At 54.3% G+C, this 19,591-nt stretch overlaps 1 protein-coding gene across 4 annotated transcripts in view; it reads left to right on the top strand.

The window, feature by feature from the left end:
• The window catches only part of COL22A1 (collagen type XXII alpha 1 chain), a 258,511-nt gene extending 240,339 nt beyond the window's left edge, over window positions 1-18,172 (top strand). For 3 of the 4 annotated variants that reach the window (XM_040494491.1, XM_040494492.1, XM_040494493.1), the window contains exons 56-64: window positions 408-461; window positions 1,912-1,983; window positions 3,535-3,570; window positions 6,506-6,550; window positions 8,910-9,089; window positions 10,711-10,777; window positions 13,086-13,268; window positions 15,094-15,171; window positions 17,022-18,172. In XM_040494491.1, coding sequence (XP_040350425.1) covers window positions 408-461; window positions 1,912-1,983; window positions 3,535-3,570; window positions 6,506-6,550; window positions 8,910-9,089; window positions 10,711-10,777; window positions 13,086-13,268; window positions 15,094-15,171; window positions 17,022-17,209 — 903 coding nt within the window. In that variant the 3' untranslated portion in view covers window positions 17,210-18,172. Of the gene's footprint in view, window positions 1-407; window positions 462-1,911; window positions 1,984-2,053; window positions 3,016-3,534; window positions 3,571-6,505; window positions 6,551-8,909; window positions 9,090-10,710; window positions 10,778-13,085; window positions 13,269-15,093; window positions 15,172-17,021 lie in introns of those variants that run through there. The other variant, XM_040494494.1, reaches the window with a different exon arrangement.
• The last annotated feature ends 1,419 nt before the right edge of the window (window positions 18,173-19,591 follow it).

The following is a 19,591-nucleotide window of genomic DNA, read 5'->3' as shown; positions in this document are numbered from 1 at the left end:
ATGGATGGATGGATGGATGGATGGATGGATGGATGGATGGATAGGTGGATGGGTGGGTAGGTGGATGGGTGAATGGGTGGATGGGTGGGTGGGTGGGTGGGTAGATGGGTGGATGGATGAGGTCATGATTATTTACTACACCTGTTCTGTGGGCAGCACTCACCAACCTAGGCTTTATCATGCCCACAAACTCATTTAATTTCACAATATTATGAGTGAGGTGTTATAGGCTCCTTTTATAAGTTGAGAACTATCCTCTGAATAATGATGTGGCTTACTGAGAGCCAGGCTGGCCTGCATGACAGCTCTCCATGTGAGATCGGGTTCTCCACATCCAGCAGTCTCTCTGTTCCACTGTCCTGTTCCTCAATGTCCTGGTAGATTATTACTTGTGTTTATTCCACCAGGGTAAGAACGGATCACCGGGATCTCCAGGAGACCCTGGCCCTGCAGGAAGCCCTGTGAGTACTCCCACGGCTATAAGGTGGCATCAGGGCCAGCTTTGCAAGGGGCATGGCTTTCACATCACAGATTGCCTATTCTCTACCCCTAGAAGCATCAGTGGGAAAATACGGTATTTGAATGATAGAAATAGGCTGGAAGTGAGAGGCTCCAAGAAGGACCCCTTTCAAAGTCTAAAATGCATGCGATTGTGCACTTGGTTCTCTGTACCAGTCATACAAAGGTACAAGCCTATTAAGACTAAAGAAGCGTGTAATAAGGTTGCACTCTAGACGCTGCATATTTTTAGAGGATGGAGGGACAGGGTCAGGCCTACCAGCCGTTACCCGAGTAAGGACAGGGTAAGTGTGTAATGTGGGGATAGGTATGAGACAGATTGTCTGAAGGGGGTATTCCTAGTGGTAAGGAGGTGGAGACTGGGGAGGGCAGGAAGAAACAATGGGTGGGATCCGTGGGTAGTGGAAGGAGCATCCAGGTCACCGGATTTGGGATTAGGTCTGGTAGATGGGGAGACATGCTGGAGAAAATGGTTCTCTGATGGATTCAGGGGTCAGATGAGTCAAATCCTTTCCACAAGTCTCCTCCCAGCCTAGCCTTCTGGTAACCACCACCCCAACCACCCCGGGCTTGGTGAGTCAAGCAACAGTTGTGCTGGACAGTGGGCAGACCAGTTGGCTGGCTAACTGTCGTCATTGTGGAAATGAGAGTGACCCGTCCATCCTGGTTTGCCAGGAGCCTCCCTGGTTTTAGCCCAGAGAATCCTGCATCCTGGGAACCTCATCATGCTCAGGCAAACCGGGCATCTGGTCACCCCAGTGGAGACTCATCTTTCTGTTAGACCTGGGACAGCTGCACTAGAAGAACTTAAACTCCTTAGCGAATGGAATGACTGATGTTTCTCAGAAGCCATGGTGTGAGGCTTGTCACTGCTGGTGAGATGAGATGGGACTGGGCCATGAGTCTGGCTTCGTGCCTGGCACAGAGCTGGCCCCAGAAGAGCTGACTCACACATGTGGCTACCCGGAAGGGCTGGAACTGAAAGAGTCCCCAAAACTGCTCCCCAGAGGCGATCCTACCAAACCAGGAGCCTTGCTGTGCTATTGGGAATAAGTGTACTAAGGGCAGCTTGGAGGGGCCACACACACACACACACACACACAGACACACACACACACACACACACACACACACACAGCAGAGTGTTTTTGTTAAATTTTTCTCCCATTTGCTTCTGTTGCTTTGATTGGGAGGAGATGTTTCTTGTCTTGCCCCAGCCCCAACAATGCTGTCAGGACACAGGGTAGCCTCCCGACCGGCTGCCTTCCCATACCGGAAAGGGCCATTCTTCTCTTTGTTGACCCCTCAGAACACAGCGGGGTTACGAGGCTTCTGAGTCTCCTCGGGTCTGCACTTGACCTTGCAGCGTTGATATCTGTCCTCCCTCTGCAGGGCCAGAAGGGGAACAAAGGAGACCACGGCAGCCCGGGACTCCCCGGCTTTCTGGGTCCCCGGGGGCCTCAGGTAAGCAGAGAACTCCCTGGGGGGCCAGGTGCCCAGCTCTGGTAGGAGTTTCCACCCACTGTATCTTCAGGTCCTCCCGCTCAGGTCGTGTCACGGTCACGTCATGGTGCCAAGGTGGCAGTGTGCATTGGCTGAAACAGGCACTCACGTGTCACCTGCGTGGGAGTCTCAGCTCCACCACCGGACCTTGGGCTGCTCTCACAGCCTCCTCTGTGCCTTAGTGTCCTCATTATTCCAGTGGGGATGTAAGAGCATACACCTGCGAGCATTAGGTGAGGTGATGGGTGCACAGAGCCCAGCAGCGGTGCCCAGCCCAGGGCATCTGCTGCGTAGGTATAGACTGCTTTAATGGTGGTTGGGCTGGGGTGGTGGTGCTAATAACGATCCTAAAACTTCGAGGACCGTTAGAAACCATGTTAAAGGTGGTTGAATTTGGGCTGCAGGGTCAGAACATGTAGGTATTTTTTTTTGAGGCCGCGTGGTCAGTCCGTGCTCCAGCTGGACCTTGAGTCCTGGCCTCCTCACTAGCAGGTGTGATACAGGGATGCCGTCCGGTGATCTTTGCCAGGTCTCTGGGCAGAAGAATGCTGAGGCATCCAAACGTTTCCAGCCGGGCTCCTGGTGCGTCCCACATGCCACGGCCCACACCGTGGGCTGCCAGCCACGGCATGAGGGTGGTATGTCCCCTGCAGGAGTAGGAAGCTTACCCATGTTCCTGTCCGCTCCCTCCAATTTAATCCTGGCCCCAAGGATGCCCCTACCGCCCAGCTAGCCCAGCCACTCCCGTGGCCACTCCTCTTTTGCCCATTTCTACCATGTAGCCCAAGCCCTTCCATGCTGCATCCACTGATTTTTACTTGAGGCCATTCACTCTGTTGCCCAACTGTTAATGGTCCAAGCTGCCTACCCGATCCCCTTCCTGACCCCCTGGGAGCCATGTCGCTGCCAGGCACCCATTCTTCTAGACTTGCAACCCTGGTTCTTTCGAGTCATGCTGATAGCAGAGTACATATTGGCAAGGTACAGCCTCTGCTCCCATTGTGCAGATGGAGAAACTGAGGCACAGAGAAGTCGAGGAACTTGTGCAGATGGAGAAACTGAGGCACAGAGCTCTGAGAACTCGAGAAAATTATAAGGAGATTGTCCAAGCTCACGAAGCCAGTTACGTGGAGCAGCCAGGATTGGAACCCAGACTGCTCGCTCTAGAGCCCAGTGTGTGTCTGGTGGCTTATTTTACACTCTGAGCCCACTTCTCAGGAGGACCCCCCACCACAGCTGGACACTCTGTAAAACCCATATCCCGACGCCCTCTTGGTGGAGTCCCAGCCATCCCATTGGCGGGGAGCCCAGAACCGGTGGCCCCCCTTGCCACTCTGGGGCGGTTTGTGCCTCCTCCCGCCCTCGCTGACTAGAGAACCTGTCAGAGGTGTCCTTGGTCGGCTGGACCATTGATTGCTGCCTTCGCTGGAACACGACTTGGGTGAAAATGTCTGCTTTGCAGACAATGTGCTGACGCTGCAGAGCCTGCTGATACCTTGTTCTGTCTTGTAGGGGGAGCCAGGAGAGAAGGGCATCCCAGGCAAGGAGGCAAGTATAGAGTGCGCCGCCTCCCCTTGGCCGCCCTTCCCTGTGGGGGACGCCGGAGCGGCTTCGGCTTCGTGGGCAGTGACACACACAGGCTCGTGGCGCCCGGCTGGGTCCCGCGCTCACTCGAGCGCCCCGCTGTCGCTGTGTAGATCCTATCTCGTTGTGCACGGGGACCCACCCATTCGGCAGCCGGTTCGGGGTGCCCCTTTCGCTAACACGTCTCTGTGTCCAGTGTCAGTAAATCCTATCGGTTCCAAGTTCGAAATGCCACCGGTCTGTCCGGTTCTCCCCATGCCTTCTGTGAGGACTCCAGTCCAGGCTGCCACCATCTCCTGCCTGGACGATCGCAGTGACCACCCACCGCCCCCCCTCCCCGCCGTGTCCAGCCTTAGCCCTCCCCGTCCCCCACAGCCCCCTCCCGCCCGCAGCCCCTTTGCAGAGCACACACAGGACCATGTCGCCTCCCGGGCTGGCCTCTGCTCTGCCCTCCCTGCCCTTGCTGGAAGCTAGGTGGCCTGGCTCCACCAGCTCCCCTCTGAGTCTGACCCCCAGGAGCTCTGCCCTTCAGCCCGTCAAACCTGCCAAGTTCTTTGCCCAGGGCTCTCATGCACACCGAGGCCCTTTCCAGAAGCCCTTGCCACGCCCCTCCTCACTCTCCCACTCCTTTGCATGCCTGGTCTTGATGAGCCTGAGGTCTGTGCCGAAACGTTGCCTGTGTGGACTTTTCCTCGGCCACTGGGACACAGTGACACCCCACTGTGCTGTGTCCTAGCACCCTGCTCCGTTGGCCCGGGAGCCCGGCGAAGAGCAGGCGGCAAAAATTGTGATGAGGAACCGAAGACGGAAGGAACACAGAGAAAGGAGTTTCTGCAGCTGCTGGCGTGTCCATTTCCCAGCCTGCACACGCCCAGCGTGGGGGACAGCCATGTTCACTCTGAGCCTGGGGGTTACTCTCCTAGCTCAGGGAGGGAGGCAGGCGGCTTCCTTAAAGCCAGATCGAACGGCTTAGTGTGGCGCAGCCTCTGCCTCCGCCCGAGCCGTGCTGTCCACTCATGGGCATAGTGCTTGCTCTCCGATCCCTGTTTCTTCCTGCTGCCTAGATCGAGCGCAGGGGAAACGGCCCCAGCTCGCACTTCAGAGCTGCTCCGTGACTCTCTCTGGCTCCCTGTTGCCTGTGGGAATGAGTCCGGCCTCTGAGCAGGCCCTGAGTTCTGCCCTGAGCCGACCCCACGCTCTCTCCAGTGTGAGCTCCTGCCTCCTGTGCCCCGTGCACGCCACGGCCCCAGTCCTGTCTCCAAGGCTTGGTCTTCACTCCTCCCTCCACCTACAGGGCCCGTCCCTACACCTCTGCCTGTTAGGTTTTATGTGTCCTTCAAGGCGCCAAGCCTCCCAGCACACAGTCATGCACTTCTCCCGGGGTTCCCGAAGCATCTTTTCGTATTTCTATTAGAGAAATAAATGGGTCTGCCCTGTGTGTAAGCTGTGCCCCCATCTGGCTGTCAGCTGAGCCACGAGCCCCGTGAGAACAGGGCTGTGACTTGCTCTTCTCTCTGCACAAGTCAAGGGCTACAGGTGCACCCGCGTGCCAGGGCTGATGTGACAGGTGTGACCCCATCTCAGAGGAGCTGCGGAGTATTTGTTCTACTTCCTTCCTTGTCTGCAGACCCCTTCTGTCCCTGCAGCAGTAGACAGGGCATGAACCCCGGGCCGACTGCCCCCTGCTTCAAGCCCTGGAGTTTGTATTCTTGAACGGAGTGCACAGCAGGGTTTGGAGGGACACAGTGGAGTCCAGAGGTGGATAAGCACAGGACCTGCCTTCCAAGTGCTTGTGGTCCCAGGGGAACGCCCCTGTCACCTCATGTGGGGACAGTGGCAGTGAAGCGTCAGCTGGTGACAAGGGAACCCGTGCATGCGGGCGGACACTGGCCGGAGGGCTTTGCAAGGGAGGCGGCAGAGGGGCTGGGGGCAAAGTGGGGTAGAGAGAGATCCCAGCTGCAGTGGGTCGCAGAAGCAAGTAGGGAGTGTCCTAGCAGTGAGGACCACGAGGCTGTGTACCCCATCACCGGCCCCAAAGTGACTGCCCTCCCGGAAGGGTGTGGGGTCCCTACCTAAGTGCCGGGCGGTCAGGGAGGGCTTCTTGGAGGGGAGGCCTGAAGGCCACGTGGGATTTATCCTAGAAAAAGGGACAGTGATTAGTCAGCTTGGCCACCACACCATTACCCTGGACTGCGTGGCTGAGAAAGACATTTCTCATGGTTCTGGTGGCCGGGAAGTCCAGGATCAGGGTCGTTGGCAGATTCTGTTCCACCCTTCCCTAATTACACCAGCTGGCTACCTGGTCCCTGTGCCCATTTCCCCATTTCCATCATGGGGCCACCCTCACGACCTTATCTAAACCTAAATAGCTCGCGGAGGCCCCACCTGCTAATCGTCACACTGGGGATTATGGCTTCAGCATATAAATGGGGGGCAGGGGAAACAGACCTTGGGTGCATGGCAGAGGGGGTGTGTTGCAGGCAGCAGGAAGATGGGCTGCAGGGGCCAGGAGGCAGCGGGACCACATGCTCCCTGCGGTGGGCAGTCACAGAAGTTCTTTGGATCAGCGGGAGGCAGGGCAGCCTGGCCACAGGGGCAGTGAGCACTTACGGAAGCCCACATCCTGCAGGGCCTCCTGGGCGTGTTTGGTGAGAGGGTCTGTCCCAGAAAAGGGCAGAGGAGGAATCCTAAAGGCGCCGGGCAGGGGCTGGTGCTGTCGGTGCCTCGTGGGTCTTGGCAGGAGTGGAGGAGGGAAGGAAGTTATGCCTACAAAGTCTGGACAGAGAGGGGCTCTTGGGGGGGGGGTGCTGCTGACTTCCCCGGCACCCCTTGTGCTTGGCACAGGGTTGCCAGTGGGTGGCCCTGATTAAGTGACCCTTGTCCTTTGGACTCATTGCAGGGCACCCCCGGGAAGCCCGGAGAGCCAGGACCCAAAGGAGAAAGGGTAAGTGAGGGAGGTAGTTACTGAATGCGACCTTTGCAAGGGGGCACGGGGACCTTGTCCAAGGTGGTCAGCCAACAACAGCCAAGCCTGGAGAGCTTGCCGGCCCGCTGCGCCCTGGAAAATCCCTGGCCCACAAAGAGATTGTTGTAGTGAATGTTGTTATTTTTCCTCTCCTTTTTTTTTTTTTTTTTTGGCTGTTATTTTAAGGAGTAAAATCATCACAATTACAAATTCAAACGCAAGTGTTCTGAGACTTTGACAGATTTCCCTCTCATCCCGGACGAGAGCCTGTGTGCATGACGTGCTCAGCTCCCAAAGTGCCAATCTACCAGGAGCCAGATTTGTCGCTGGAGGTGACAAGGGAACAGATTTTCCCATAATGAGTCGCCTTGGTGCTCCCCTCACAAAGCCTCTCTTTCCATTTCATTCGTCCAAAAAACAACAGGGAAAGTTTTTTGGGGTTTGGTTGTGGGTTTTTGTTGGTGGTGGTGTTGTTGTTGTTGTTGTTGTTTGGGTTTTTTTTTTTTTTTTCACCAGAAATGCCAGTGTGGGAAGGAGGTGTTTTCGTACTCATGACAACTTCTGTCCTCTTTAGAAGAATCAAACATCTCATTTGCCCACAGCCCTCCATTTGGTCAGCAGTCACACTGTCACACTGTTGCACGATGTGGATGTTGCAGCCCACACCCCACACCCCACCCCCGGCTTGTTTTCCACCGTCCTGCAGAGAATTTATCACTGCTTTCTTTGCAGTTTGGATAGGTGAGGAGTTGGGTTTCTCCTGTAGGCTGGAGGAGACAGAAGGATAGCAGCTGAGAATGTCAGAGATTGAACCCCCGCTGGATCTCCCTCCCTCCTTCCTTCCGAGCGACTGGATTCCTCTGTGCTAGCGCTGTTGGTTCCTAAGGATGGGACCAGGGAACGCGGCGGTGGCTGAGGAGGCATTGACAGTCCCCCACGCCAGTGTCATACAAGTGTCCCCGGGACCTAAGGCTGCCAGGGGTGGCCTGAGATTTGGCTGGCAGCCAGGGAGTTCAGACCGCAAATCTCTTCTCTGATACCTAATCAATAAATGGAGAATTGCCTTCTCCCTGTTAAGTGGTTTAGTGGAACATTGCCAATCCTTTGCCCTCCTGGGAACGTTTGAAATCTGGGACGAGTCCTCCCCCTGCAAAGTGATATCGAGACATTTAATGAATAGGAAATGCTGTACCGCAGCTGGGATACGGCCTTGGCATTCAGGTGCACGAAGCCCTGGGACTCTCACTGACCCCTGATCGCCAACCCGACAACGTCCCCATGAAATGCATCATGCCCTTAAGTCAGGCCTGCCCCTGGGATTTGGCTGAATTAATTTCAAATTCACCGTTCTTTTCGTTACTGTTGAAAAAGCTTTAGGGACGTATAGTTAACCATTGCAAATTGCAAAAATGTGGCTGCAGTGAAAAGCAGTGTCCTTTATGGCCCCCGTCCCCTTTCCCAGGGTCCGTCACTGGACATTTTCTTTCATGTTCCAGCCCTGTGGGTGTGTGTGTGATAAATACGCATCTGCCTTTTGTTAACCCCCTGGAACATATCAGACTTTGTCCATCATTTGGCTCTTTTGTTTCTCATTGGAGCATCCGTGTTGGAGGTAGTTTTGTACCTGTAGTCTGCTTTTCCTTGGCTCTGGGCCACGTCCATAGCCACGTCCCATTTCCAGCTACCATCTTGCTCCCCCTCTTTCCCTGTGTTGCTTCCTGCAGCACTGGAGTCCTGGTAAACCCTGAGCTCGTCGAAGTGGCCGCCTATTTTCAGACACACCAACACGCGGGACTTGCTGGTCAGACCCACACTTGCACATTGGGCAGAGGACTGGATGGTCCCGTGGTCGCCATGGCTCCCAAATCACCGATCCAGGGCTTCGAAGTCTGGGTCGGGGATGGGGAGCAGAGCGTCCCGGTCAGTGTCATCCCATGTGGGCCCAGCAAAACTGAGAATAGCAGGAAGTCACCTGCAAGTGGGGCTCCTCCATCTAAAGAGTAGCTGTGTCTGTGCAGCTGACAGCAGACCAGCGGAAGTGGCCCGCACCCCCGGGAGTCAGGTTCAACAGGCAGATGGAACCACACACACTGTGATTGGAAATCAGATCTCTCCTCTTGTCCTCTGCAGACTACCTGTGTGACTGAGACAGGTGGCTTTGTCTCTGGAGCCCGTGTCCTTACCGTGTCCTTACCTGAGACACAGGCGTGAGAGGACTGAGGTCTCCCATCCAGCGCCCCAGGACGGGGGATGAGGGGGGCCCCCTACGCTGCACACACCTGTCTGTGCTGGGTATCCCTGCCAGTCCTCTGCTCACTGATGTGCTTCTTCCCTCTAGGGAGACCCCGGGAACAAAGGTGACAAAGGACCCCCTGGTGGGAAGGGCCAGCCTGGGGACCCTGGAATCCCTGGTCACAAAGGCCACACAGGCCTGATGGGCCCCCAAGGACCACCTGGGGAGAATGGACTGGCCGGGCCCCCGGGGCCTCCGGGACAGCCAGGATTTCCGGGACTGAGGGTAAGGATGCTGATGTTGCCTTACACTTGGGAGATGCTGGTGAGGTGTGTGACCATCAGAGGGACCAGGTTCTAGATCCCCCCCATCTGGGCCTGCCCGTCCCTGCCCAAGGTGGGAAGGAGACGGCCTCCCGACTGGTTTGTTGTGATGACCAGGTGAGATAGTGTGCACAGTGCAGGGAGTGCTGGAGAGTATAGTCCCTCTCCTCCTCCACCCTCTGCCCCATGCAGTGAGTCCTCAGGCCTGACTTCTTCAGGCTCCGGCACCAGTCTTCCCCGGGACCCAGTGTAAAAGTCGACTAAAAAGCGCACCAGCTCTTAGCCGTATGAGCATCCCCCATGGGATGCGGAGGGCTTGCCGATCCGGCCGATGCCTGGGTCTGTCGTTCCTCTTTTCTCCCTATCTGGGGCACTCACTTCCCCTCTGGGTCTTACTTTTCCCAAACATGAAAGGACAGGCTTATTTAGAGCAGTGTTTTTTCTTGAAACACGTTTTATTCTAGTGGCAGAACTCTCGTTTTACACAAACCTGTACCATGAGCACACATGGGCTACAGAGGAAAAAAAGCAGAGCTACCCTGGTGTAAGTGGTTGTGGGGGAGGTGGGTTCCTGGTCGAGGTGACCTCACCTTCCCCCCTCTGCAGCCCTGTGGTCTCCTGGGGGCCCTCCTGTCCTCAGAGCACAGGCTCAGGTGACCTCCAGTGTCCCTGCCAGCTCTGACCCTCTATGGTTCTGTCACTTCCCAGTGGTCTGGGGCAGCCAGAAGCTACGCTCTCAGTCAAGTCCAAGAGGGGGACTGCAGGGCACGGGGGGCGGCGGGGGGAAGCTTCCAAAGCCCTTGCTGAATACTCCTGGTCCTGCTGCCCTGCGTAGCAATGGAAGTCCTGGGACCGGCATATAAGATTGACCAGGAAAGAACACCGAGAATAATGAAGTGGAATCCAGGTCATGGTCCTACTGGGCACCTCCATGCCAGGTGCTGGGGCTGCAGATACGAGTGCAGGGAGACCCTCGCCCTGAGGGTGGACACTGCCCTGATCCAGCGGACATGGTGTGAGGACTGCTCTTACAGATTCCTCTAAGAATCACGTGTCACCCTGTGAGCCCAGGGTGTGCTCTGCTCCCCTGGCCCATAGGCTCTGCTTCTTTGAACCCAAATCAGGATTGTCAGGCACGCGGGTAGGGCCAAGGTGAACAGAGCAAGCAAAACCAGACCCAAGAGTGGCCAAGCGGCTGGTGAGGGAAATCGAATATGAATCCATGCGGGAGGCAGCCCGCGGGCTGGTCTGGAAGTAGACGGGACTTCGGCAGGGAGAGATTTGGGGCCAGAACCTCTCAGGTGTGGTGCTGGGGAGATGGCTTCTGCAGAAGACGTTCCAGATAAGGAGCGGGAAGGACAGAGAGAGAGAGAGTGCCAGCAGAGGCCTCGGGTGACTGTATAAGATGGGAGGAGGCCGCCTGCGTGGTCAAGGGAAAGGGAGCCAGTTCTGGGAGTGATAAGGGTTGGACCAGGAAAATGTGGTACGCGTTGTCTGTGCCTCCTGGATTCCGGGGCCACCAGGGGTCTGGGTGGCAGGAGTTCACGGGGAAGGTAAGTAACCCCGCCTCCCGTCCCTTCCAGGGGGAGTCTCCCTCCATGGACACCCTGCGGCGGCTCATCCAAGAAGAGCTTGAGAAACAGCTGGAAAGTGAGTAGCTGACCACGGCTGGTCACGTAAAGGCCTCTTGAGGGTCCGGGAAGCAGTCCCTCCTTCACCCTTCAGGACCTCTGCAACCCGGTTTGGAAAAGGCTCTAGGAGAGCAGCTCACATGTAGAAACCATGCAGAAACCAGAGGAACACCGTGCAGGCCCTAGACCCACAGACCCCTCTCGGAGACTGTCTTTACCTCGCTTTAACGCCTCTCATGAGGGAAGCTCACCATCCACAGAACCATCTGTACCACCGTCGGCCATACATCCTGTGCGTTCGGTCCCGAGGGGAGCAGGGACACACAGTGCTTTCAAGGCACTAGATTCCTTTTAATCCTACTGTAGTGGACTTATTGTGAAATCCCAGTCTTGCATGAGCCCGGCACACAGCAGGTGCTCCGGGAGGGAGCAAGGTCGGAAGCTAGTAGTAATGCCAGCCTGCGGGGCCTGCCGTAGGTCACGTGGTGTCCTAAGCACTCACAGGGTAACTCACGGAAGCCTCCCAAAGGTCAGGAAGCATGTTTGATCGTTAGGAGCGGAGATGCTGAGTAACTTACCGGAAGCGGAACATCTGGTAAACGTCTGAGCTGTGCAGGCAGCCTTTGCTGCAAAATCCCTTCTCTTAAGCACCACCTTCTCCCACTTCCCTCTGTCCTGGAAGCTGTTAGGAGAGGAAAGTCGTTGACAACCTATGATAGGGAAGGTCAGACATCTATAACTCTTCCCAGACCCAGATGGATGAAACAAGAAGGCATATTCATTCACATGCTCATGTGTCAGAGAGTTACTTGCGCCCGGCATATGTCAGACTCTGAGTTGGGTGTGGGGACAGGGCGTTGGACGAGATGCTGCCCATCCCAGGCCACAGAGTGTCCAGGCGAGCATGGTCCCTCTCCACACGCAGGGCAGCCAAACACGATTACCTGGGGCAGGTGGCAGGGGACGGGGGTTTGGGTGGGGCCGTGGGTTCCAGAAAGGAAGGCAACCCAAGGCTGGGATGGTGGATGCCACTGGGCGGGGGTCACATCCTGAGGTCTCCCATGTGGGCATCTCTGAGCTCTGCTTTCTGGGTGTTAGATTTACCAGTGGCAGAACTGGCCTCTGCCCTTGGGGAGTTTCCAGCCCAAGAACAGAGACAAGACCTATTTGGGAAAAGTTCAGATGGAGCATCTCCTGGGCAGAGTCCTTTCTTCCAAACGGCCTTTTGAAGAGGAAGCATCAAGTCCACTTTAAGGATGAGGAGATCAAGGCTCAGAGAAGTTAAGCCCGCTTGCTCGGGCCTCAGACCAGACCGTAGCCCGCCTGCCACCTCGTGTGCTGTGGGAGGACGGTCCCAGGGCTCTCAGAAGACCCCGATTCTGCCCTGGTTTTACCACCCAGATGCCGGGGGCTCGGGTGACCCCCCCCCCCGCCTCTCTGGGTTCTGTCACCCACCTGCAAGAAGAAGGGCTCAGGCCTGACCATGTTTGACTCTCTCAGTGGCCACCAGATGGGCACTGTGTCCCCACTGCGGTGGAAAGCCGTTAGACCTCTGTTTTTGTTTTTGCTTTGTTTCTAACATTATTCATTTTTGAGAGACAGAGCATGAGCAGGGGAGGGGCAGAGAGAAAGGAAGACACAGAATCCGAAGCAGGCTCCAGTCTCTGAGCTCTAAGCACAGAACCTGACATGGGGCTCGAACTCACAGAGCACGAGATCATGACCTGAGCGGAAGTTGGACACTTAACCAACTGAGCTACCCAGGTGCTCCCCTCTGGGTTTTTTTTTTTTTTTTTTTTTTAACCAATTCTGTAATCTTAACATTTTAAACAAGTGAGGATCCTAGACAACATCACATCCAGCCCTTCAGTTTATCGATGAGAAATTTACTCGGATAAGTCACTAAATCGCTTAAGTGGCTTTGTGTGAGCCACTTAAGTCCCACCACCAGCCTCCATTTCCCCAGCTGACAATTATTACACCTGCTGTGGGGACTGTCACCACTGGCAGTCCCGCCCTGTTCGGAGACACCAGCGTCCCCGGAGCACAGTCTTAATGCCTTACGTCTTGTCCCCATCCTCACACCCAGCTGGTGGGGTAGGTGTTACTTCATTGTCTCCATTTTCCTGACAAGGACGAGCAGGCTCAGAGGGGTCAGGTAGCTTGGCCGAGGCCCAGAGCCCGCGTCGGCTGCACTGCTGTGCGCTGGCTTCTGTTGTTGGCCTTCTGTGCTGGTCTCCTTGGTTCTGAACTTCATGGTGAATTGCCAGCTCATGTTCTGACCATCACCCTCCGTCCTGAACATCTCTGTTCTCCCTCCTCTGCAGCCAAACTTGCCTACCTCCTGGCCCAGAGGCCACCGGCACAGATGAAGTCATCTCAAGGCAGACCTGGGCCCCCGGGGCCCCCAGGAAAAGATGGGCTTCCAGGAAGGGCAGGCCCCATGGGCGAGCCAGGGCGGCCCGGACAGGGGGGTCTGGAAGGGCCGTCTGGACCAATAGGTCCCAAAGGTGAGTGGGGACCCTGAGGAGCCCTGCTTCACGCGGAGGAGGGCTGGGAAGGACCCGCACTCCGGCCAAATGTGCTTAATCTATCCCCTCTCCTCCCCCTGCAGCTCGGTAACACCCTGGGTTTGGGCATCACGTAATATTTTCATACTTGACATTTTTGGAAGATTATGCTCCCGCCAGGAAGATTGAACCGGCTCCCTCCCAACTTCCTTGTTCTCTCCTTCTCCCCTGCTCTAGCTGCAGGGGGTATTGCAAAATGCCCTCTTGCCCCCTCCCAGGGTAGAGCTAACTGAGGTGAGAACTGCAGTCTCCAGGCACATGGGGCATTGGACGCCAGCTTTAGAATTGAACAAAGTGGCTTGGAGTTGTGGCTTAAAAGGCTGCTACCTCTCCTGCTCTCAGACAGAAATCTCATCTGGGCATGGGCCCTCTGGACAACAGCAGGTCTCTCCTCCAGGGGGTGGCACCTGTCCCCCTTAGTGCTTGGGGGCAAGCCAGCCGGAACCAAAGGGGAGAACCAAAGGGGAGAACCAAAAGCCAGCCCATCAACCTGATGATTCACTGCTCTCTGGGGAGGGGTGAGCACGAGGTGGGGGAGGGGGGGGGGCAAAAAACACAGGATTTCTGTTGCCACTGGGGTATAGCAACATGGATGCCCCTAACATCCTCCTCTTTCCACCTGCCAGCTCCTTACTAATTCTCCATTCGTTCGTTCATTCATTCATTCATTCATTCGTTCATTCCCTGTGATGTTTCTCCTACTGAAAAGTCTTTTTGTTAAATTTGTGTTCAAGTCCTATCTCTTTGGGTACATAAAACAAAATACATGAGATAAAGTCAACAAGAAAGCATATAGCATAGAAAACATCAGACTCTGACAGAAGACAGACCAAATGTGGTAAATTACAACAATAAATAAGAACGGAATAAAGTCTCCATGAACTAGCAAAATATTTTTAGTTTGCAAAAGAAAATATGTTGCATAAAGACATTTCTGGAAAGAACACAGCAAAAAAAAAAATGAATGATGAAAAAAAAAGTTGAGAGCGTGTAATCAAATCTGTACAGTATTAACTCAAATATAATCTTGAGTTTCCTCCCAGGGGGAAGGGACCCTCCCTCTTCTGAACTTCTGTTGTGCTTGTAAATTGCTATGATGGTCCTTAACACATTCTGCTTCCTTTAGAATGTTCTCTGTGCCCTGTTTCAATGTTTCCTGGATTTCAAGCTTCATGAGGGTAGATCTGTGTTAGCAAATACCTGTAGGGTCCAGAGTATTGGGTTGTTTACTGTTATCACCCAGTTCCTACAGGTTCAGGTGAAACGCCGTTACAACACAAGGTAGGGCAGGCATTTTCAAGTGGATGTAGGTGGACGTGTGCCTGCATAGGAGAGGGATGTGCACAGGGGCCCCAATGGGCGTGTATATACAGAGAGGGCGTGCGGCCGCATGGACCCGTGTATATATGGGGCATGTGGCTGTGTACATCCGGGTGCTGGTGTTTGAGTGAGTCCTTATGTGTATACGAATGTACGTACATATTTGCTACAATATGCGCATATGTGCCTACATGTGTACGTAATTGGGCAGTTATGTGCGTGAACACAGGTTTATGTGTAGCTGAGGGTGCATTCGAAAGTGAGTGTATGTGAATGAGTGTGGGGGAGTTTGGAGTCCCAAGTGTGGAGCGCGTGAGAGCGAGGGGGGTTGGGGCGGAAGGCTGCAGCGGCCGTGGGCTGACCCCGCACCCGCTGCACGGTGCGGCTTCCTGCCTGTGCCCTCGTCACAGGTCTCCACCACCTAAGGCGCGTGTTCCTCCCACAGGTGAGCGAGGAGCCAAAGGAGACCCGGGTGCACCTGGAGTTGGCCTCCGAGGGGAGATGGGGCCCCCAGGCATCCCAGGTAGGGAGGGCGCCCGGAGTCCGGGGTGGAGGGCATGGAGGGAGACACCCCGGCTCCCCAGGGGCATCTGCAGAGAGAGGCCGGGTTCAACAGAGAGGGGACAGGAACGCTGATTTGTTTTTATGAGATCTTTCTAAAAGCCCAGCTTCTTGCTGAAAAAACTGTAGTATATCCCATGAGTTTTTGAGGCTTATCGTATGAAACGACCCTGAAGAAAACGGAGTTGGGGTTACAAAAGCCCGGGCAGCACCGGGAACCGCGTGCCCCCTTAATCCTTCCCAGTGCGCGTGAACTCCTCCTGCTGCCTCACTATGAACACATGATGTTAATTTTGCTCACGGCAGCATTTTCTAAACTCGCTGGCACGTGTTGCCACCCCATTACCAATTCTCAGAATGCATTTTGGGGCCAGCCGGCAGGGTGGGCAGCAGGCCCGGCTTGCCGGGGGGGGTCTGCCTTCCTGGGACACGGGGCTTGCCGTTTTACAACCTGGACAGCTCGGCCGTCCCGCTCAGTGGCCGCGTGGGGAGATGTCTGCCGCCCGGCAGCGCCGTGGCCCGAGATGAGAGGTTATCAGTAGAAGGTGGCAGAAATGAGCCTGAATTCTTGCCGAAATCCACCTCGCCCAAGTTCCCGTTTTTATTCACATCTAGTTTACATGCTCACCCGAGGTCATTTCTGAATATGAGGCCCACAGGTAATTTTAATTTTAGTATTTAGTATTTAGGTCTTCTCGATTTTCTGAATTTCCTGCACTGGACATGTGTTGCCACTCTCATTAGAGAAGACAACTGAAAATACATCATCAGCCTTAATTATTGACAGCTTGCCTACTTTCCAATCGCTTATAGTATTAAGAATAGTTTTTAAATAAGGCAACTCCAAATAAAGATCAAAAGGCAGAACAGAGACCGTTTAGAAAGGGGAAATAATTGTACCAGCGTGAGGTTGAGATAATGACTATGCTGAAGTGGTCCTGGCTGAAGGCATTAATGACACTGCTGGTCTCAGACTTGGTGTAGGCAGGGCTATAGACTAAATACCTACTCCCAAGGCATTCATGAATTTTAGAGATCATGAAATGTCTAAAGATCTATTTAAGGGGAAAATCTACTTTTTGTCTCTTTTATAGGAAGACTCAGGTTTTCTAACATGATGACTTAGGAGGTAATAGGATTAGCTATAACACTTAGCAGTGAGCTTCCCAGTGGCCAAAGCAAAAAGGGAGATAGGCTGATTATTTGTGAAATTATAATGCTTAACGCACGGAAGAATAGAATTTGTGCCATAGGTAATATTTCTGAGCCTAAGTTTTGGGCTGTCAGTTAGCTGCATCCTATTTATGTTTTCTTGGACCATGACTTACAGAATAGGTTAATATAGTCCAAATATGCAGCTCACATTTAACCTACAGATAAAGCCCAGAAACTGCAGGATATCTGGGACAAGTTGGATACTGGGTAATAGATACTGGGAATTGGGGATGATGGTTAACTAGGAGGGATGACAATTGAGATTCATCTCCTAGAATCACGCAAGAGCATAGAAAGCCATGTTTCTCATCCGCCTCATGTCCCTGCCCCCCATCCACCCTTCTCTTCCTCTCCAGCAGCACCCTGATTGCTGCCCCAGTCCAAACAAAGCCACCCCCCGTCCTGCATATTCAGGTGGCCCTGCTTTGTGCTGTCCACATGGATTACTCTACCCCGGGCGACTTCTCAGCCCATGGGGCATTTTCTCTGGGCATGTCTCTTGTCCTCGGTTCACACTGAATGGGAGCAGTGGGAGCAGGGCTCATGAGCCCCAGAAGGGTCCTGAACACCTTCTGTTTCTTTCTCTCCTTGGACCAGGTCAGCCCGGGGAACCTGGCTATGCTAAAGATGGGCTCCCCGGGGCCCCCGGCCCTCAAGGGGAGACGGGACCAGCGGGACACCCTGGCCCCCCAGGCCCGCCGGGGCCCCCTGGCCAGTGTGACCCCTCGCAGTGTGCCTACTTCGCCAGCCTCGCTGCCCGGCCAGGGAATGTGAAGGGCCCCTAGAAGATTCCGGAATGCCAGGAGGTGGCACTGAATTTCTGAAACTTGAACTCAAAGCCTGATAAGAAGCCAGAGGTCTTGAAACATTACAGTCACGTGTTTTCTTTTTTCTTTTTCTTTTTTTTGTCTTGCTTTTATCATTTGTTTTGTCTTATTTTCTTGAAGGACCTCAACATTATTAAAACCAAGAGATGCTGCCGGTCGGTCAGATAATTATTAATATTATTATTGTTTATTATTATTATTATTGTTATTATTATTTCATGTAATAATGCTCCACAAGTTTTCCCCTCTCCTCCGAAGCTGGGAGAACTTGATTGTGGGGCAGCGGGTTGTTTCTGGGTTCTTCCGACAGCCCCCGTCTGGAGTGGACCTGCCCATCTTGAGGAGACTCTTGGTGCTATGACACCCTGACCAGACCTTTGCCAGATTTACCTCTTTCCTCACAAGGAAACTAGGAAAGTTACGGCAGTGGGCTTCCATTCTCCGCCATGCCCAGGAGAGACACGTGAAGCAGGAGGAGAAAGAGCGTGCAGACACCAAGGACATTCTCCCCTCCCGCGGGGAAGTGCACTTGGAGAGCACAGCCTCGGTCCTTAGGGAGCAGACACGGCCACCTCAGTGCTTCAGGCTCGAGGATGCAAAATCACGGCACTTGACTTGGCAAAGGCTCCTTGGGATCCTGTGGGGGGGGCCGAAGACAGGAAAGCCGATGTGAAGCCGTGGACGGGACTCCTTCCAGATCCTCAGTGTTGGTTCCACTCACTTGAATTGTGAAGTAAGGGGGTCCGGTGGCCACTGCCGTGATTTCCGGACGGTGGGCTGGCCGGGGGTGGGACATCTGTGCCTCCAGGGTTCTGCCTCGGAAATAAAGCGCATTGGGGGTGTGTGTGTGTGTGTGTGTGTGTGTGTGTGTACCTGACAGGTGCTCAATAAATCTGAGTTTCCTCTTCGGCCCTGCATGACGATTCCGTTCTTATCTCCGGTGTCCGCCTGCCTGTGAACCAAACCCCTTAAGGCCTGAGATGAATCATTGCGTTCTGGGGGGGCGGCAGGGGGACTGGGGCCAGGCCACATGCCGATGCACAAGAGGGTGGGTGAGGGTGCGTGAGCCAGCTCCGAGGCGATGCACCGTCATACCCCCCATCAGGGCAGCTCTGTTTTGTCCATTTTGGCGGAAGCCTTTTCCACGTGCCCATCCGTGCAGGGTCACAGTGAGGAGGGGACACAGCCAGGGGGAAGGCTGGTTTCGGCAAAACTCGGGGTATCATCCTGCCCTTCCAGGGGCCAGCTGATTCACCATGGCCTGAGAATTACTCATTCAGCACAAGTTCATGTCTTAACTGATTGGTTAATTGATCCATCCATTCATCCATTCGATCACCCAGGCAGTCACCACTTGCAGACTAACATATGCCTGTCAAGCACTTCCTTTTTATCACCTCTGTGCCACATGCTTCCGATTTGGGAACCCGAGGAGTTGGAAGGTTCCATGCATGAAGAAGTATACTGCAGTGATTTTAAAATAAGGTCCACAGCTGCCCTTGTCCAGTTGGTTGGTGCTGAGTCTGGGGGGTGGATGGGGAGCGGGGTCCAAGGGCAGCCGGGTGCAGCGCCTGTCCCTGCACACAGACACCCCCTACCTGAGCCGTTTTCACGTTCGCCTGCTCAGTTCATCCTGACAGCCATGTAAGTAAGACACAAGGGCTGGAGGGGACAATGTCAGCAACCTTAGACATCCTCTCATCCAGCGACTTAAATGTTTTTGACCATGATCCACAGCAAGAAGTACAGTTTCTTTGTGACTCAGAGAGTGCGTATGTAAATACAGAACAGGAAACATTGGATGATTTGACATTTATCGTGACCACACACGACGCCCCGTTAACATTTACTCTTCTATTTTATTTTATTTTTTTAATGGTCATCACAGTCCACTAACTAGATGTCATGACTCACCAATGGGCTGCGACCTACAGTTTGAAAAATGATGCTCTCATTTAGAGGGCGACTGAGGCATGGAGAGGACCTGTGGCAGGCCCCAGAGCCTCGGTTGAATGCGATTATCTGAAGCCCTGCACATTTTCTCTCTGCACATTTCATTTTGCTCCTGTATTTTACGCCTTTCATCCATGCCTGAGAATGGAACTGGAAGAAGGGTTTTCTCTCCCACGGGAGAATGACCTTGGTTAAGACCAAAGGCTGCTCTGATCATTGGAGTTCTAGGACACTGGCGGGGGATGGCGAGAAGGGCCTGAGCTTTCCTCTTCCGGGGATCTTTAGGACATTCAGCTCCCCAGTGTGGCTTGGGAGAGGCCATGCCTACAGGTAACGAGTGGGATGCATTGTCTGTACTGAGCCTTTTCCAGGCTCGGGGTCTGATGC

Source organism: Herpailurus yagouaroundi, unplaced genomic scaffold (assembly GCF_014898765.1).
Source record: "Herpailurus yagouaroundi ecotype Mexico unplaced genomic scaffold, PumYag 186, whole genome shotgun sequence".
Lineage (NCBI taxonomy): Eukaryota > Metazoa > Chordata > Mammalia > Carnivora > Felidae > Herpailurus > Herpailurus yagouaroundi.
The sequence above is the reverse complement of the archived record's forward strand: the minus strand, read 5'-3'. Positions and strand labels throughout refer to the sequence as shown.